Source organism: Haliotis rufescens, unplaced genomic scaffold (genome assembly GCF_023055435.1).
Source record: "Haliotis rufescens isolate VD_foot unplaced genomic scaffold, xgHalRufe1.0.p SCAF_5, whole genome shotgun sequence".
In the NCBI taxonomy this organism is placed as follows: domain Eukaryota; kingdom Metazoa; phylum Mollusca; class Gastropoda; order Lepetellida; family Haliotidae; genus Haliotis; species Haliotis rufescens.
In genome coordinates, this window is record NW_025964223.1 from 109,169 (window position 1) to 128,177 (window position 19,009).

Here is a 19,009-nt window from a genome sequence, read left to right on the forward strand (position 1 = left end):
TTCAACAAGCCAAACATTCTAAACACAGACAACAACGAACTGAATATTCCACTAGCTAACCATACTGTATACACGCAACAACGAACTGAACATTCCACTAGCAAAACATACTGTACACAGGCAACAACGAAATAAACATTCCAGTAGCTAAACATTATGTACACAGGCAACAACGAAATAAACATTCCAGTAGCTAAACATTCTGTACACAAACAACAACGAACTGAATATTCCACTAGCTAAACATACTGTACACAGACAACAACGAACTGAACATTCCACTAGCTAAACATACTGTACACAGATAACAATGAACTGAACATTCCACAAGCTAAACATTCTGTACACAGACAAAAACGAACTGAACATTCCACTAGCTAAACATACTGGACACAGGTGAAAACGAACTTAACATTTCACTATCTAAACATTCTGTACACAGGCAACAACGAACTGAACATTCCCTTAGCTAAACATTCTGTACACGTGCAACAACGAACTGAACATTCCACTAGCTAAACATTCTGTGCACAGAAAACAACGAACTGAACATTCCACTAGCTAAACATTCTGTACACAGACAACAACGAACTGAACATTCCAATATCTAAACATTCTGTTCACAGAAAACAACGAACTGAACATTCCACTAGCTAAACATTCTGTACACAGACAACAACGAACTGAACATTCCACTAGCTTAACATTCTGTACACAGACAACAACGAACTGAACATTCCACTAGCTGCACATTCTGTTCACAGACAGCAACGAACTGAACATTCCAATATCTAAACATTCTACACACACACAACAACGAAATGAACATTCCACTATCTAAAAATTCTGTATACAGACAACAACGAACTGAAAATTTCACTACCTACACATGCTGTACACAGAGGACAACGAACTGAACATTCCACTAGATAATCATTCTGTACACAGACAACAACGAACTGAACGTTCCACTAGCTGTACATTCTGTACAAAGACAAAAACGAACTTAACATTCCACTAGCTTAACATTATGTACACACGCAACAACGAACTGAACATTCCACTAGATAAACATTCTGTACACAGAAAACAACGAACTGAACATTCAACAAGCTAAACATTCTGTACACAGACAACAACGAACTGAACATTCCACTAGCTAAACATTCTGTACACAGACAGCAACGAACTGAACATTCCACTAGCTAAACATACTGTACACAGACAACAACGAACTGAACGTTCCACTAGTTAAACATTCTGTACATAGACAACAACGAACTGAACATTCCACTAGTTAAACATTCTTTACACAGACAACAACGAACTGAACATTCCACTAGCTTAACATTCTTTACATAGACAACAACGAACTGAATATTCCACTAGCTAAAAATTCTGTACACAGGTAAAAACGAACTCACCATTCCACTAGCTGTACATTCTGTACAAAGACAAAAACGAACTGAACATTCCACTAGCTAAACATATTGTACACAGGTAAAAACGAACTTAACATTCCACTAGCTTAACATTATGTACACACGCAACAACGAACTGAACATTCCACTAGATAAACATTCTGTACACAGAAAACAACGAACTGAACATTCAACAAGCTAAACATTCTGTACACAGACAACAACGAACTGAACATTCCACTAGCTAAACATTCTGTACACAGACAGCAACGAACTGAACATTCCACTAGCTAAACATACTGTACACAGACAACAACGAACTGAACGTTCCACTAGTTAAACATTCTGTACATAGACAACAACGAACTGAACATTCCACTAGTTAAACATTCTTTACACAGACAACAACGAACTGAACATTCCACTAGCTAAACATACTGTACACAGACAACAACGAACTGAACATTCCACTAGCTAAAAATTCTGTACACAGGTAAAAACGAACTCAACATTCCACTAGCTAAACATTCTGTACACAGACAACAACGAACTGAACACTCACTAGCTAAACATACTGTACACAGACAACAACGAACTGAACATTCCACTAGCTAAACATACTGTACACAGACAACAACGAACTGAACATTCCACCAGCTAAACATTCTGTACACAGACAACAACGAACTGAACATTCCACTAGTTAAACATACTGTACACAGACAACAACGAACTGAACATTCCACAAGCTAAACATTCTGTACACAGTCAAAAACGAACTGAACATTCCACTAGCTAAACATACTGTACACAGGTAACAACGAACTTAACATTCCACTATCTAAACATTCTGTACACAGGCAACAACGAACTGAACATTCCCTTAGCTAAACATTCTGTACACACGCAACAACGAACTGAACATTCCACTAGCTAAACATTCTGTGCACAGAAAACAACGAACTGAACATTCCACTAGCTAAACATTCTGTACACAGACAACAACGAACTGAACATTCCACTAGCTAAACATTCTGTTCACAGACAGCAACGAACTGAACATTCCAATATCTAAACATTCTACACACACACAACAACGAAATGAACATTCCACTATCTTAAAAATTCTGTATACAGACAACAACGAACTGAAAATTTCACTACCTACACATGCTGTACACAGAGGACAACGAACTGAACATTCCACTAGCTAATCATTCTGTACACAGACAACAACGAACTGAACGTTCCACTAGCTGTACATTCTGTACAAAGACAAAAACGAACTGAACATTCCACTAGCTAAACATATTGTACACAGGTAAAAACGAACTTAACATTCCACTAGCTTAACATTATGTACACACGCAACAACGAACTGAACATTCCACTAGATAAACATTCTGTACACAGAAAACAACGAACTGAACATTCAACAAGCTAAACATTCTGTACACAGACAACAACGAACTGAACATTCCACTAGCTAAACATTCTGTACACAGACAGCAACGAACTGAACATTCCACTAGCTAAACATACTGTACACAGACAACAACGAACTGAACGTTCCACTAGTTAAACATTCTGTACATAGACAACAACGAACTGAACATTCCACTAGTTAAACATTCTTTACACAGACAACAACGAACTGAACATTCCACTAGCTAAACATACTGTACACAGACAACAACGAACTGAACATTCCACTAGCTAAAAATTCTGTACACAGGTAAAAACGAACTCAACATTCCACTAGCTAAACATTCTGTACACAGACAACAACGAACTGAACATTCCACTAGCTAAACATACTGTACACAGACAACAACGAACTGAACATTCCACTAGCTAAACATACTGTACACAGACAACAACGAACTGAACATTCCATTAGCTAAACATACTGTACACAGACAACAATGAACTGAACATTCCACCAGCTAAACATTCTGTACACAGACAACAACGAACTGAACATTCCACTAGTTAAACATTCTGTACATAGACAACAACGAACTGAATATTCCACTAGTTAAACATTCTGTACACAGACAACAACGAACTGAATATTCCACTAGTTAAACATTCTGTACACAGACAACAACGAACTGAACGTTCCACTAGTTAAACATTCTGTACACAGACAACAACGAACTGAACATTCCACTAGTTAAACATTCTGTGCATAGACAACAACGAACTGAATATTCCACTAGTTAAACATTCTGTACACAGGTAACAACGAACTGAACGTTCCACTAGTTAAACATTCTGTACACAGACAACAACGAACTGAATATTCCACAAGCTAAACATTCTGTACACAGACAAAAACGAACTGAACATTCCACTAGCTAAACATACTGTACACAGGTAACAACGAACTGAACATTCCACTAGCCAAACATTCTGTACATAGACCATTACGAACTGAACATTCCACCAGCTAAACATTCTGTACTCAGACAACAACGAACTCAACATTCCACTAGCTAAACATACTGTACACAGACAACAACGAACTGAATATTCTACTAGCTAAACATACTGTACATAGGTAACAACGAACTGAACATTCCACTAGCTAAACATACTGTACACAGGTAACAACGAACTGAACATTCCACTAGCTAAACATACTGTACACAGGTAACTACGAACTGAACATTCCACTAGCTAAACATATTGTACACAGGCAACAACGTACAGCCATGGGCGTCTATTTCTCCAGAACTCTCCCACATAGAAAATGTCTCGGATGAGATTGAGATTCCATATCTCGAGTATCGTTGAGTTGAAATGAACCGTCGTTTATCCGAATGCTTGGGTAAAGGCAAGTAACTCGGTTTGTTTGCGTCCTCCTGCTTCGGGTTTGGCTAACTCAGTAAAAAAGCGGACATATATTCCGGACCTGTTCGTTGTAAACCGATCTCACGGGGCATAAGGTGGATTAACCTTGTGTACATTGGCTCACACACAGGGCACATCACACCATGTACCCCTCGAGGTCGGTTGACCACTTGTAATGTGCCGCCGCTGCCTTGCCAATATCTACTAAAATGGTTGTAACATCCGATATTGACATTGTTAACTCTTAGAGGGCGAGACCCGTTAAGATCCGGGGTAGAATAGGTCTTCAGCAACCAATGTTTGCCGTAAAAGGCGACTATGTTTGTCGTAAGAGGCGACTAACGGGATCGGGTGGTCAGGCTCGCTGACTTGGTTGATACCTGTCATCGATCTCAATTGCGTGGATCGATGCTCATGATGTCAATCACTGGATTGTCTGGTCAAGACTCGATTATTTTACAGACCGCCGTCATATAGCTGGAATATTGCTGAGTGCGGCGTTAAACAACAAACAAACAAAACAAACAAACTTAGAGGGCGAGCCTCCATGTCTAGTGTTACCATTATGGGTTCTGGCAATGACATTGTTAGGATAAAACATTGATCAGACGAGTGACCAAATATTATTTTGTATATTTTCAGTAACAACATTCACACCACTTTATATGAAGCACAGTTACTTTTTCCGCTAGTATATATCTGTTTCCTTAATAGAATCGCTTTCGCTATTCATTTTATCGGCTGTTAAGCAAGTGCGTGCCATGTAAAGCAATGGTTTCAGAAGCATTGTATAAAACACACTAAGTCTTAAAAAAGCCAGATTCATTTTTCCTCCTTCTTATCACGAGATATTGGGTAATGATTTGAAAATAGGGAAGAACTGAACGTATAATGTACAATCGAATATAGAAAAGGTTATGTCTCTGTTACTGAACACGACCGATCATACTCATACATTTCCGAGTATGTCTCATATTTTGCCTAAGGAAACAAGGCCTGGTTTCTTGTAATTGAGGGTCTGGTGAGGTGAAATGGGGTTTAAAATAACGTCGCGTCCAAGATTATTGCACTTATATAGCCACGTTCATGCACGCGTGTTTGTGTGTGTGGCTGCTTGTACTAGTCGGGACTGATGCCGATTTACAGTGCTATCCCACTGAGATACCATGCCGCAGTTTTACATGAATGCCCTACTAAGGCACAGTATACTGACTCCGAGCCGACCAGTCCTTGTTTTAGCCCCTTAATGCCTAGCGCCAGACATGGTTACAACAAGCGCCATATTTTAACGTATTTTGATAGGACGCAGCAAAGCCCAAATAAAATGCTACTAGCAAACAATAAGATCAATTATACATTTAATTTTCTATCTGCGTACAGGCATCAAATTGCAAGGATGTCATAGTTACTTCACTGTTCACGGTTCTGTGTTGGATCGAAGCTTGTTCTTGTCGATGGTTAGGTTTGACAGTGACAGAGGGTTGGGGTTAGGTTGAGGGGTAGCCACACTGTAGTCGGGGTCGTCCTGGTTGTGGATATCGGGACTACAGCTCTTTGTGGAAAGTTGGCGAGGGGGAGCCGTCTCCCGATGTTGATGGGGTAAGGAGTAGATGGGCTCAAGGGCGTCATTCCCTTCAGGGGTAAACCGTGGCGAAGGTGAAACAAAGGCCGGGTTGCTTTGTCTCCTGGGAAAAAATAGAATTTATAGATGGTTCTGTGATAACAATTTAATAATATACGTATATTGATAATTATAAATAGATTTGTCTGTATGCATATCATGAATTTTGACATGTCGTTTCGGAAAATATAGATTTGTCTTGCCACGAATGTCTTTCATATTGACAAACGTCCATGCAATAAAATGTTTTGGTGTGGTACCAACCTTTTCATATACAAGATGAAGATAATACCAAAAGTCACAAATCCAACCAAAAACCCAACAGGTAGGAAAACAAACTGTGATCCATCTGAAACATAATTTGACAAATGTGTACATTTAAAAGGAGGTATATATATAACTTGGCACACCAGTTGGTAGACGAACTTTACCACAGACGTGTCCGAAAGTATACAATATTATTCTATTAAACGAATCAAACAGATACATGCACTTACCAAGAACGGCGTTACCTGGTGCCACTGATTGCGTCCTATCGGTGTTTGAAGCTGCTTCTGTCGGTGAAAAAAAAAGTCGATAATCGATAATAATATCATTTAACCAAGCAGTTAAGCACTTCCTTTTCAAACGTGATATGACGAAGTGTGAATTATAATTCGTGTCATTATTATTCTCGTGTCATTATTATTGACAGAGGGTTGGGGTTAGGTTTGAGGATAGTACGAGTATCTGTACTTTACTGAGAAAGTGTTATCCCAAACATAACATTTGTTACATTTGACTTCTTTCTAAATGGCATTGTGTTTTCGTATTATTATTCTCCTGCTGATCCAGAATATTTAGATTATCGGAATGCTGACGTTTCCCAAGAAAACACACTGGTGTGTTTGTTATACAGAATTTTAGATTTTTAGAAGAAGAATAGTTGTCTAATATCAGTCTCATAGACATGACATAGATGAGGATATTATCATGATTACCTTACAATAGAATAATCAATAATGTGTCAAGGCGCTGAACCATTTACACTCTATCATTTACACTTCATACGAATAAACTTTCCTTTTTCCATTGGTGAAGATAATATAGCGTTAGATGTTGGAGTGATTGTGTTGTGTTACAACAACCATTTGAAAGGTGGAAGTAGCAAAGGGCATACCTGTACACGCGACTGTGACGTCAGATCCGTTGTGTCCTGTGGAAAAAGAAGTAATTAATCAATTGGCTTCAACGATATACATTTGAACTATTATTACTATTTTGTAATTAATGGAACCTTGTGAAAATTATTACCTTCCACTCTCATCCATATCTTGTCAGGGAGATAGTCTCGGATAACATCCACCTGTAAACTCCACTCTGATTGGCTGATGTTAATCTCCTCCATGAAGTGGACTGCCAGGTCGCCACCATGGATTGTGTACACTGTACGTGTCTTGTCCCTGATGGACAGTGTGGTCACGTGGCTGTTGCCCAGTCTGACGTCCAGCAGGGTGACGCGGCTCGCAGCTCCACTGACTGTACAGGTGCAGGTGCTTGTTACCAGAGATGTCATCATCAGTCGGTTGCTGCTGATGTAGACCTCCTTGCCTGTTTCGGTCTTGTTGTCACACAACATGACACTGGCAACTTGCTCTGAAATCATGTGTTCTACTTGTCTGAGAAAGTAAATCACTTATAATTCGATTTGTCGATGTTATACTATTTATACAAATAACAGGAAATATGTTGTCATTATTATCCATTCTGTATGCCGGCACACATCTAAAATCATTTCCTAGTAACCAATGATAAAATTGAATACACAATGCCATTTACAAAGTGGTTACATGTAACAAATGTTATATCTGGGATAACACTTTCTTAGTAAAGTGCAGATTCTCATACTTTTTTGGATTGAGTCCCGTCCGGGATTCGAACCCACACTTGCCAGAGTCAGGCACCTAATCGCCAGCACACAAAGTCAGCGATCTAAGTGTTGGTTCGAATAGGGATATCCTGGATTCGACCCCACTATCATGCTTCTGGTACCCCTAAGGGACAAAACCATGCACAGAGATTGGCAGTCTTTAGGCGACTGGGTCATTCGTTCACCACCACCCCACACGGTCCCATACTGGCCTCACCACCACCACCCACGGTCCCATACTGGCCTCAGAACTGTCTATGCTATAACTGTGGTGAGCCCATCCAACACACATCATCACTGACCTACTACCATATAGATTGTGCTGTGCTGTGGGACACTGCTGGGAGCGATCCAGTGCACGTCACCAGGTCATTTAGTAGAAGGTAGAAAGTAGAAGGTGTTTGTGCTATATGCTGAATATATGTTCCACAATGATAGGAGTTATCAAAACCACGACCATGCCATGTTCACGAATCACATCATTGGTTACCGGGGCGGTCGGGTAGCCTAGTGGTGAAAGCGTTCGCTCGTCACGCCGAAGACCCGGGTTCGATTCCTGACATGGATACAATGTATGAAGCCCATTTCTGGTGTCCCCCGCCGTGATATTGCTGGAATATTGCTAAAAGCGGCGTAAAACCATACTCACTCATTGGTTTACCGATGCAAACTGCACAGCCTTGCAATCACACTAAGTCATCAGCAACCCAACAGAGTTAGGCACGATCAGTCCTGCACATTGCTACCATGTCCTGTGTGTCCTGTAGTCCTGTATTATCACACCACGATGACTACTGTTACAAACACTTTGTCATTCTTGCATTTTCTTACGTTAAATGATTCATTTGTGACGAAAACATGCCAGAATGGTATCTGCGTGGATTTCCGCGAATACGATGTGTTTGTGGTCATGCAACTTGCAGTTATCACTGCATGTCATCACTATGTTAACTGTTATCACTCCTCTTGCATCACTTACATTTTTATAACTACATGTATTTAACAACAAACTATCTTCTTTTTTGATTATCTGGCGAAACAGATTCATTAGGGGTAAAAGGCAAAATAGGTGTAAAAAGTATATGAATACATCACTGAAAATCAGTGATGACGCCAAACGTTCGCCAAAAGGTAAAGCATGTCATGCCCTATCGGCAGCCCCGCCATTCACACAATTTGCATCGAAAACATGGATGTGATAAGGGTTATATAACAAAGTGGAGCTCCTGCATTTGAGAACGCAATTGGCGCTGTGATGTACAATCTGGAGATAAATATAATCTTAAGATTATTCTCATATGCCACGATTGTACAAATATTGTCACAATTGTTAGTGTTTACATGGATGGGTACACTCCTTTGAAATGAGAAGGCTTTGTGAAAAATGTTAAGACAGCTGTGGAGTAGTGATTCCGGTCACACAATAGATTACTCAGAAAGAAATGTTCCCAGCTTCCAGTGATGGAATCACAGTGTTTCATTTGTTCATAACACATTAACCACGTGGTGATTCCAAGTTGGAATAGATCCCAGTTACCTTGTGGAATGAGGTTAGGGTGGGCAAGGTGAATCTAGCCTTAAACAAACAAACACCTTTTGGAGTGTCATCGCATGTTTTAGGTCAGTCTGTTATTACGTGTACAATATGAATGCAGAAAGGAATGAAACAGAATATATAATACAAATGTGAGTGGTGAGGGTAGGACTACAACGTCTACAACGTGGAGCATACTCTTAACATTAAAACTTGCACTCAACATTTCCATAGCTATATCACGCTCTTTACCTTTAACACACTGATGCAATACAGCCAGATGTGACGGGCGTTTCTTTCTCACTCCTACTGGGAGGTCCTTCAGACCATAGATAGAGGAACTCGTGTCACTCTCCAGGATACAGTACCTCTTCTGACTACACTCCTCTAGAACCTCCATGATCGCGGTCTGATAAGCCCTCTTCTGATGCACATCCGATGTCATTAACAAACATTCCCCAACGTCATAATATTCATCATTGAATTTTTCTGCACAGGATCTGTAGTCTGGACCCTTGTCGTCACCGTCCTTACTTGCATGAGCTCTTTGCAAGAAGTGTTTGACCAACACTGATTCATTTCTGGGACACTTGATCTCTTTACTCTTTACCTGATTGTAACAAACGCTAATAACGTCCCCTTCTATTTCTGCCACATCCACTTTGTCACAAATGATGGAACCTGAAGTATAACAGAAAAAAGTGCATGAGATCATTTCACAAAGATTATTGATTTGTATTTTGAATTCAGGAACAGGAAAGTTCAGGACAACGTCAGTGTGAAGAGTGAGTACACATTCAACGTCGCATTGGCAAGAAGACACGCAGTTTTCAATGTGCAGAAATAAAGAAAGCTTATGACAAATACGGCTGACCTAAACAAGTATTAGGCACCTTTCAGAGGACAAAACTGTATACCTTGAAGCAGTGGCATATGATATATTCTATCCCTGACAAGAAACTCACCCAGACATTAACTCCTCCACTCTGCATATAAGATTGACAGGAAATAGAGAAAATGAACATTTCCTGTTATTGATCGCAGGGAAAATATTTACTAAAATTCTGATTTCAGTGTCTTATATTTCTCTTTAACATGCATCAAATATCTTAATAGATAATGTATCGCCAGTGAAAATAGTTTTGTTTGAAGCCTTATTCAACACTTCATCAAAAACATCTGAAGATAGTCAGGGAGGAGGTCTGGGATTATGTTTTGAGACCAGATATTTTTAAGCTATAGATGCAATACCAGATATTATTTATATATAAAGCTATGAGCCCAAATATATGTATATATATACCCCAACCCCAACCCCAACCCCAACCCCAACCCCAACCTCTGCAGAATATCAATTTGTCAGGTCTCTAATGGGTCGTGGTCGTTTATAACAGAATATGCATTGCCAGTGAATTTAATTTTATTTCAAAGTTCATTTTAAACTTCATTCAAGTAATATGTATTCAGTTGCACCTTTCGTTCCAAACAACTATATAATGCTGCTCAGTTCAGGCCATTCTGATGATCTGAGTATATTGCTTTAAAGTAATATTATCATACTAGTGCCTATCACGAACAGCTGGAAATATTTGAATTTCCTAATGTTTATTATCAAACTGTGTATACAATGTGCACTGCCAACTGTTGGTCAATATATTCATGATTATGAGCTGCAGTTTAGGTATTACCGTTACTTGTCAGTTGACATCATGATCAAACACTGAGTTATGCTATGTTATCACCCAGAACGATTTTGATGGCAGCATGCATGTTGATTTTGGCATTATACACTCCCACTTTCCTCTTCTAGTCAAATCTTCTTTCTTTTCCTTAAATACAGATACATTTTCGAAGTCAACGTACGGAGTTCTTGTCCTTCTTAACAGATTCCGCAACGCAACCTCGTGTGGCACTGTTTGCCAATAGTTAGTCATTAAAATTCTCTGTATGCTTGTCACAGACTGTGTCAAGCATATACTTACTAATATCAAGCAATTTGATATCCTTTTATACCGGACAATGGCCTCAAAATAACAGTGAAAGATGGTTTTGAGATGGGCGTCTCTGGCTCGTTTCCCTTTGTGTCTCCCCCTGGATGATCATTTTAGACTCTGTTGCCGACGTCCCCGCAGCCGGCGGATCGCCTGATCACAGATGGGGAATTGTCTGCTCAGATGAGTAGTATGCCAGCCAACATGGCACAGAGCGTGGCCGAACTCAAGTCTATGTTAGCTTCATTCGGCCAAGCTTGGTACGCAGAAATCGAAATCCCCGCGCTCTTAGTCGTCTAAGCCCGACATGCATCACTCTTGTGAGGGGAAATCGAAGTCCTCTGGGGACGGTTCTTGGTTCACGTCGGCTGTCTCGAGGATCTGTTATGGTCCACTCCTATTGCGGATCTTCGGCAGGTAATAACTTCCACAACGACTAACGGGATCGGGTGGTCAGGCTCGCTGACTTGGTTAAAGCATGTAATCGATCCCAATTTGCTGGATCGATGCTCATGATATCAATCACTGGATTGTCTGGTCCAGCCACGATTATATACAGAACACCGTGATATAGCTGGAATATTGCTGAGTGCGGCGCAAAACAACAAACCAAACAAACAAAAAAGCCTATGTTTTCTGCCTCTCCGTCGAAGTCTTCATCGTCCAATGTTATTGTCCCTCTTTGCGGAGGTGCCTACAATACAGCTGAAGACAGAAGTGTCCCCTGGTTGTTCTAGAGCGCTCGGACAACCCGGTGTCTCTGCCAGTCGAACTCTGCTGGGGAATCTTCATGTTCGGGCCACCCGTGAAGTGGACAAGAGGATTGCCCTTGACACGATGGGTGACAAGCCTGTCCGTGTCTACTTCACCTCTATGCATTGAATGACCACCACACGGGGGTGTCCCATTTGCCTAGTGTTGTTGACATTTATGCAGATTTCAGCACTCTTTATGCTCCTTGGTTCCGGTTTACCGTATTCAGGAAGCCGACATTTACCTCGCCATGCCCTTGAGATTAGATCGTACCTGGGATGGTTCTCGGTCAGTGTCCGGGAGATCCTTCCCACCACTAGAGTCTGAAGAAATTACCCGACCCGTCCGAGGGGTCCCATCCAGCCTTGTTTCTACATTCAGTCCTTAATTCTAGACCCGTGAAGATTCCGGGGTAGAATAGGTCTTCAGCAACCCATGCTTGCCGTAAAAGGTGACTATGCTTGTCGAACAAGGCGACTAACGGGATCGGGTGGTCAGGCACGCTGACTTGGTTGACGCATGTCATCGATCCCAATTGCGTAGATCGATGCTCATGATATTAATCACTGGATTGTCTGGTCCAGACTCGATTATTTACAGACCGCTGTCATATAGCTGGAATATTGCTGAGTGCGGCGTTAAACAACAAACCAAACCAAATCAACCTTAGTTCTATAGCCCTCAGTTACTTTGACCTCCTTGATTTTTTGCCCCATTCGGTGTCAGGGTCTCAATGCGGCCGGCTCTATAGTCAATGTTCAGATGGCGTAGGCACTGTGATGCAGCCTCTGACGTCTTCAGCCTTGAAGGAGGTGAAATGGGGTTTAACGTATCGTTCAAGATTGTAGCATTTATATAGCGACGTGCATGTGCGTGCGTTCGTGCGTTCGTGGCTGTTTGTACTAGTCCAGACTTGTGTCGTTCTTACAGTGCTAGCCCACTGAGATACCATGCCGCACTTTAACATGAATACCCAACTCAGACACAGAGACGGCCAGTCCTTGTTTTAAATCCTTTATACCGAGCTCCAGGCAGGGAAACTGATTTCAGCCATTTGACATGGACAATTAAATACTTCCTGCAAATGTTATGATATTTTATCTCTCTGTAATTGACTTAAAATGGCTAGCAAAACTGATATTCGCAACAAAATTGCAATCAGCTTTTTCACTTTACTTGACTTTTGAGAAAAAGCAAGAGAATAAGGCTAGATGAGAAAAGTGAGGAAAGTACTTTTTGTTATCGAAGACAATGATACAATTGTTAAATATAAATTATAAATTAGATAACCCCTATATTAATGCAAATGCGACCTGGAGAACGTTTTAGTTACGCTTCTGTTACTCAACGGCGTTAGTTTGGGAGGAGAAGTGCAATGACGGCACTGGACGCCAGACCTCTCCCCTGTGTACAACATGACCGGAGTGAGATAGTTCGACGTCTACGACAGGATCAGAACCAGCTGGCAAAGCTCAGTGGGACAATCATAGGTCGTCATTTGCAACAACAACCCCCAGGCTGTGTTCTATCATCTTGTATATTCAGTGGTTCGCCGCTGCCTGTATTAACGCAATTTGGGTCTTACCTGATATTGTCACCTGGGTTTTGTCAATGACATTGTATGATACAACATTGATCAGAGTGAGTGAGTGAGTTGAGTTTAACGCCGCTTTTAATAGTATTCCAGATATATCACGGCGTGTCAGCTTAGTGTGGGAGGAAAGCCAGAAGTGATGCATGTCTCAGACGTTTACCACTTCGGTGAAACCAACGAGCACGGGTATGGTGCTGACAAACCTAGAAACATAATCGGGGCGAACGAGGATTCGAACCCACAATCATAGAACTGAATTTGCTTTTTAAGGAGGTGGTTATATATGGATTGTTTAATGAGTCAGTTAACATTAGAATTAAAACTGTTTTAAAAATTATTTCAGTTATGTCTCAGTGATTACTAACATGAAGTCAACAATGTATCAATTAAACTGTAAATTACAATAAAGATAAGTGACATGTTTCAAATGATTCATGGTATTGAAGGACCAGAGTAAAGCAGTCATTTCTATAGTATCACTACATCCTTCGCATTTGAGTTCAGAGGTTAATACAGCACGGTTAATAATTTGACTCATCATACCACCCTCTTCTACAGTTTATTCCTTGTTGGTTGTCCAAACAAACTAATATATTACCATCAAGAACAATTTCAAAAACAGCATGCGTGTAGTTTATGTGTATCATCAGTCAGTCAACATCGGAATTGACAAAGTAGGATATAAATAATCAAAGAAACCGTAACCAGAAATTATATTCAACAGCTCTTCTCATACAAATAATGTTAAAGGCGACAGGAAGGATCGGGTGGCTGGCCTCGGCTGATTGCATGCATCGGATCCCGAAGGCTTCTCTCTTAATGTCAGTCACTGGTTTGTCTGATTAATTACAGGACGCCATGATGTAGCTTGTTGTATATGTTGTCGAGGTCTACGACTGCTGAACTGTGTCCAATGTTTAGAACTCAGATGAAACCCACGACCACAGGTAAATTAGTGTCAAACAGAGGACTACAATCCGGGCATATGCGGGATTCGAACATTCCATCATCGGATCCTGGCACGACTCGGGGACGCAACAATCAAATGTGTGTTTTGCGTCTGTCGAGGAATTTACTGACCACAGGTTGACAGACTGAGCAAAGTAAAGTTTTCAAAACAAGGATTGTTTCCTCTGCATCGACAACAACCAAACTGTCTGGAAGTAAATGGAGAAAGGGACAGGTGTAATTAAACTGTGCCCACAGCTTCTTCCATTTGTTTGTTTGTGTGTTTTTCATCGCCGCACCCATAAATATTTCAGCTATATGGCGGCGGTCTGTAAATAATCGAGTCTGAACCAGACAATCCAGGGACTGACATCATTAGAATCGAACTACGCAATTGGCAACTAAATCTGCGAGCCTCACCACCCGATCTTGTGAGTCGCCTTTTACAAAGCATAGGTTGCTGAAGACCTATCCTAACCCCTGATCTTCACTGGTCCCAGTATACGATAGTACGATCTGAAGGATTCTAGGAGTTAGTTCTATAGGATGCAACAGTGTAGACATCTACTTACAGAGACAGGAATTCGCCAGTAACACCAATAATCCAAACACGCTGACCGTCTCCATGGCTGTACGTGAATCATTTGAGTTAATTTCCCTGTCATTTGTGATCGTGAGTATGGTGGCCGAGAGGGGACATCGCTTTCTCGCTCGTGAGTCATATGCAGCCGGTTTCAGTTTCAAGGATAGCTCATTAGCTAAGCACTACAAACAAATAAGACTCAGTAGTGTCAAAACGGTCAATGAAGCACTTGTTGAATAAAATGTTGAATCTGTCAAAATCCGGCCTTGATGTTTCATGCTCTATAATTGAAACGGATCTGAGATTCAGTCCCGTCATTTGTGTTTTCCTTGTCGGCCGGACACAGGCTCGTTAAACTACTAAACTGTTCATCAAATGTAGAACGAGAGCACGATTTCCAAAGGAGCAGGCGTGATGTACTGTCGAGAAACTGATACACATAAATCATAGCCACAAAACATTCACATATTCTTTAGGTTTTATGTGGCCCTCATTAGTTTTTTCGGAAGGCGCATAAAGCCACGTGTACCCCTCGTGATACTACACACTGATATTAGGCGTAAAAGGAAAATGAGGGATACAAATTACATGAATAGATCACTGAAAATCAGTGATGACACCAGGTGTTCGCGAGTGAAGCTTTCTCCTGGTACTGGGCAATATACTTTCGCTTTTATCCTTGATAGTTAGACGAGGTCCGGAGTAACCTATCTTTTATCCTTGATAGTTAGACGAGGTCCGGAGTAACCTATCTTTTATCCTTGATAGTTAGACGAGATCCGGAGTAACCTATCTTTTATCTTTGATAGTTAGACGATGTCCGGAGTAACCTATCTTTTATCCTTGATAGTTAGACGAGGTCCGGAGTAACCTATCTTTTATCCTTGATAGTTAGACTAGGTCCGGAGTAACCTATCTTTGATCCTTGATAGTTAGACGATGTCCGGAGTAACCTATCTTTTATCCTTGATAGTTAGACTAGGTCCGGAGTAACCTATGTCTGTCTCGGGAGGCGACAGGAAGGATCGGGTGGCTGGCCTCGGCTGATTGCATGCACCGGATCCCGAAGGCTTCTCTCTTAATGTCAGTCACTGGTTTGTCTGATTAATTACAGGACGCCATGATGTAGCTTGTTGTATATGTTGTCGAGGTCTACGACTGCTGAACTGTGTCCAATGTTTAGAACTCAGATGAAACCCACGACCACAGGTAAATTAGTGTCAAACAGAGGACTACAATCCGGGCATATGCGGGATTCGAACATTCCATCATCGGATCCTGGCACGACTCGGGGAGCAACAATCAAATGTGTGTTTTGCGTCTGTCGAGGAATTTACTGACCACAGGTTGACAGACTGAGCAAAGTAAAGTTTTCAAAACAAGGATTGTTTCCTCTGCATCGACAACAACCAAACTGTCTGGAAGTAAATGGAGAAAGGGACAGGTGTAATTAAACTGTGCCCACAGCTTCTTCCATTTTGATTATAGGTAGAAATTGTATAGCTGAGTAAGGTACAGAAGAACTTGAAGTTATACACAAGTCTTTTGTGCCTAGTAGAGATAAGGTCTACCTCGAAAATCCCATTTATCTATAATACTTTTCATCACATTGTGCTTAACATATGCTCTATAAGTGAAATGGATGCAAATGATCATTACCAAATTACAAACATAAGGCTCTTTTCTTGTTGATACACATATGGACAAACACATGGTAGGAGACAGATTTTATTGCAGGCAAAGCATGGCGACAGGTCTTTTTTACAAGTTGTTTATAATCAAACATCAATTTATCAGTGAATAATCATGTCCTGTCAATTGTCCTTGAATTAACTATGATTACATCAAGGGTTCCTGTAATAAAATATGGTAGAGCAGCTCCAATCTTGTACTTTTTTACCCTACATCCTTTGTTTAAAAGTTAAGACCTCGACATTTATGCACTGTTCAATGCCATTACAAGGTGTTTACAATAACTAAAAACGACAAAACCCTTTCGATAATCCTTTCCCAAACATAACATAGTCTACAAGCACCATGCACAATAAACAATGGTCCGTAGAGTGGAAGGTCGGTGGTTCGACCCCCTGGCCCCGTCACATCAAAAGATGTTATAAGATGGTACTTGCTGTTACCCTGCCTGGCGCTCAGCATCATACAGCCATGACTGGTCGGATCGGTGTCTGTTCAATCCGCCTGAGGCCGTGTTGTCCATTTTAACTACAGCATGGTATCTCAGTGGGTTAGCGCTGTAAAACCGGCATAAGCCCGGACTAGTAGCCACACACATGCATGCACGTGAAGATCAGGGGTAGAATAGGTCTTCACCAACCCATGCTTGTCGTAAAAGGCGACTTTGCTTGTCGTATGAGGCGACTAACGGGATCGCGTGGTCAGGCTCGCTGACTTGGTTGATGCATATCATCGGTCCAGATTGCTCGGATCTATGCTCATGATATCAATCACTTGATTATCCGGTCCATACTCGATTATTTACAGACCGCTGTCATACAGCTGGAATATTGCTGAGTTCGGCGTTTAACAACAAACAAACAAAGCATGCACGTCTATAATTGAAGTAAACATAATCTTGAACGCGACGTTAAACCCCTTTTGACATCACCATACAATATCAAAAAGTAAACGTTACAAGTGACATGGATGAGGAGTTCCACATTCCATCAGATGACGCTATCAATGTTAATGTCAGGTGTGGTCACCAACGATATCGACTGTAAAAGATGCAAAATGGTCTGTAAAAACACTGTCTCCTTAATAATAGTGCAACAAACAAAGCAAGACGAAGCATTGACACTATTTCAGCAAGGCTGGTTTATCGTGTCTGTCGGTGAACAGGAACCAGGTAGTAATTGCATCCTGCTGTTCTCTGGTCACGTGGGCCATCCGGCATGGGGTAGTTAGGTTCAGCAGCATCTCCTTCTGGTGATCCGATTGGCTGCTGGACACGTGACTCATCCGGTTGAGAGTAGTAGACCACGCCCTTATCGCCTCCTTCGTTGGACGTGGAGCCCGCGTGTCCTGACCTCCTGAAACACGATAATGCTCAGTCAGAACGAATGGATAATATTGTTGTGTTTCTGCTTTTGTTTATATGTCTCACAAGATGTTTACATAATGACAAATACTAGTTCAAGTCCGTGTTCGTATTATTTACCTTTTAACACAAATAGCCATGATGAAACCAACAGAGACAAACCCTGTGACAAAGCCAACGCACACAAACAGAATCTGAGTGGGACGTTCACCTGCAATGAAAAGGAAACAATGGAAATATGTTATCCAGGACAAAAAAGAATATCCTGAAGTCGAGGTGCCTGGGGACAGATTAGACCCGTTAAGATCCGGGGAAGAATTGGTCTTCAGCAACCCTTGTTTGCCGTAAAAGGCGACTATGCTTGTCATATAGCTAGCATATTGCTGAGTTCGGCGTTAAACAACAAACCAACAAATGAAGACAAAACTTCGCGCGTAAGACCCCAACATGATGCAGTTCACAGAAAATAACCCATTTACTGGAATCATCGAGTACGGCTGCAGTGTTGACCTGGAGTCATAATGAGGAGGATGTTTTTTAAACCGACCATCAGTGGATAACTGAACTGCCACGAGACACAACGTCACATTACGAGACACGATGCCTCAGAGTAATCATCAGTCTATGCCCATCCCAGCCTCCCCCACCCCCACCCCCCGAGATGCGTTCATGACGTACTCGTAAACTATGTAGATATTAACCACCTGCCACAGCTGTAGTGATACATACAATAGTACTATGTTC

The 19,009-nt window shown here is 41.2% G+C and overlaps 1 protein-coding gene across 1 annotated transcript; it reads right to left on the reverse strand.

Moving 5' to 3' along the window:
- Positions 1-6,356: 6,356 nt before the first annotated feature.
- LOC125372974 lies at positions 6,357-9,825 on the reverse strand. The gene is made up of 5 exons (XM_048383748.1): positions 9,594-9,825; positions 7,192-7,533; positions 7,058-7,093; positions 6,396-6,452; positions 6,357-6,361 (listed from the first exon to the last, which is right to left on the reverse strand). The coding sequence occupies exons 1-5, from the start codon at positions 9,784-9,786 to the stop codon at positions 6,357-6,359; spliced, it is 633 nt and encodes a 210-aa protein (XP_048239705.1). The 5' UTR covers positions 9,787-9,825.
- Positions 9,826-19,009: the final 9,184 nt, after the last annotated feature.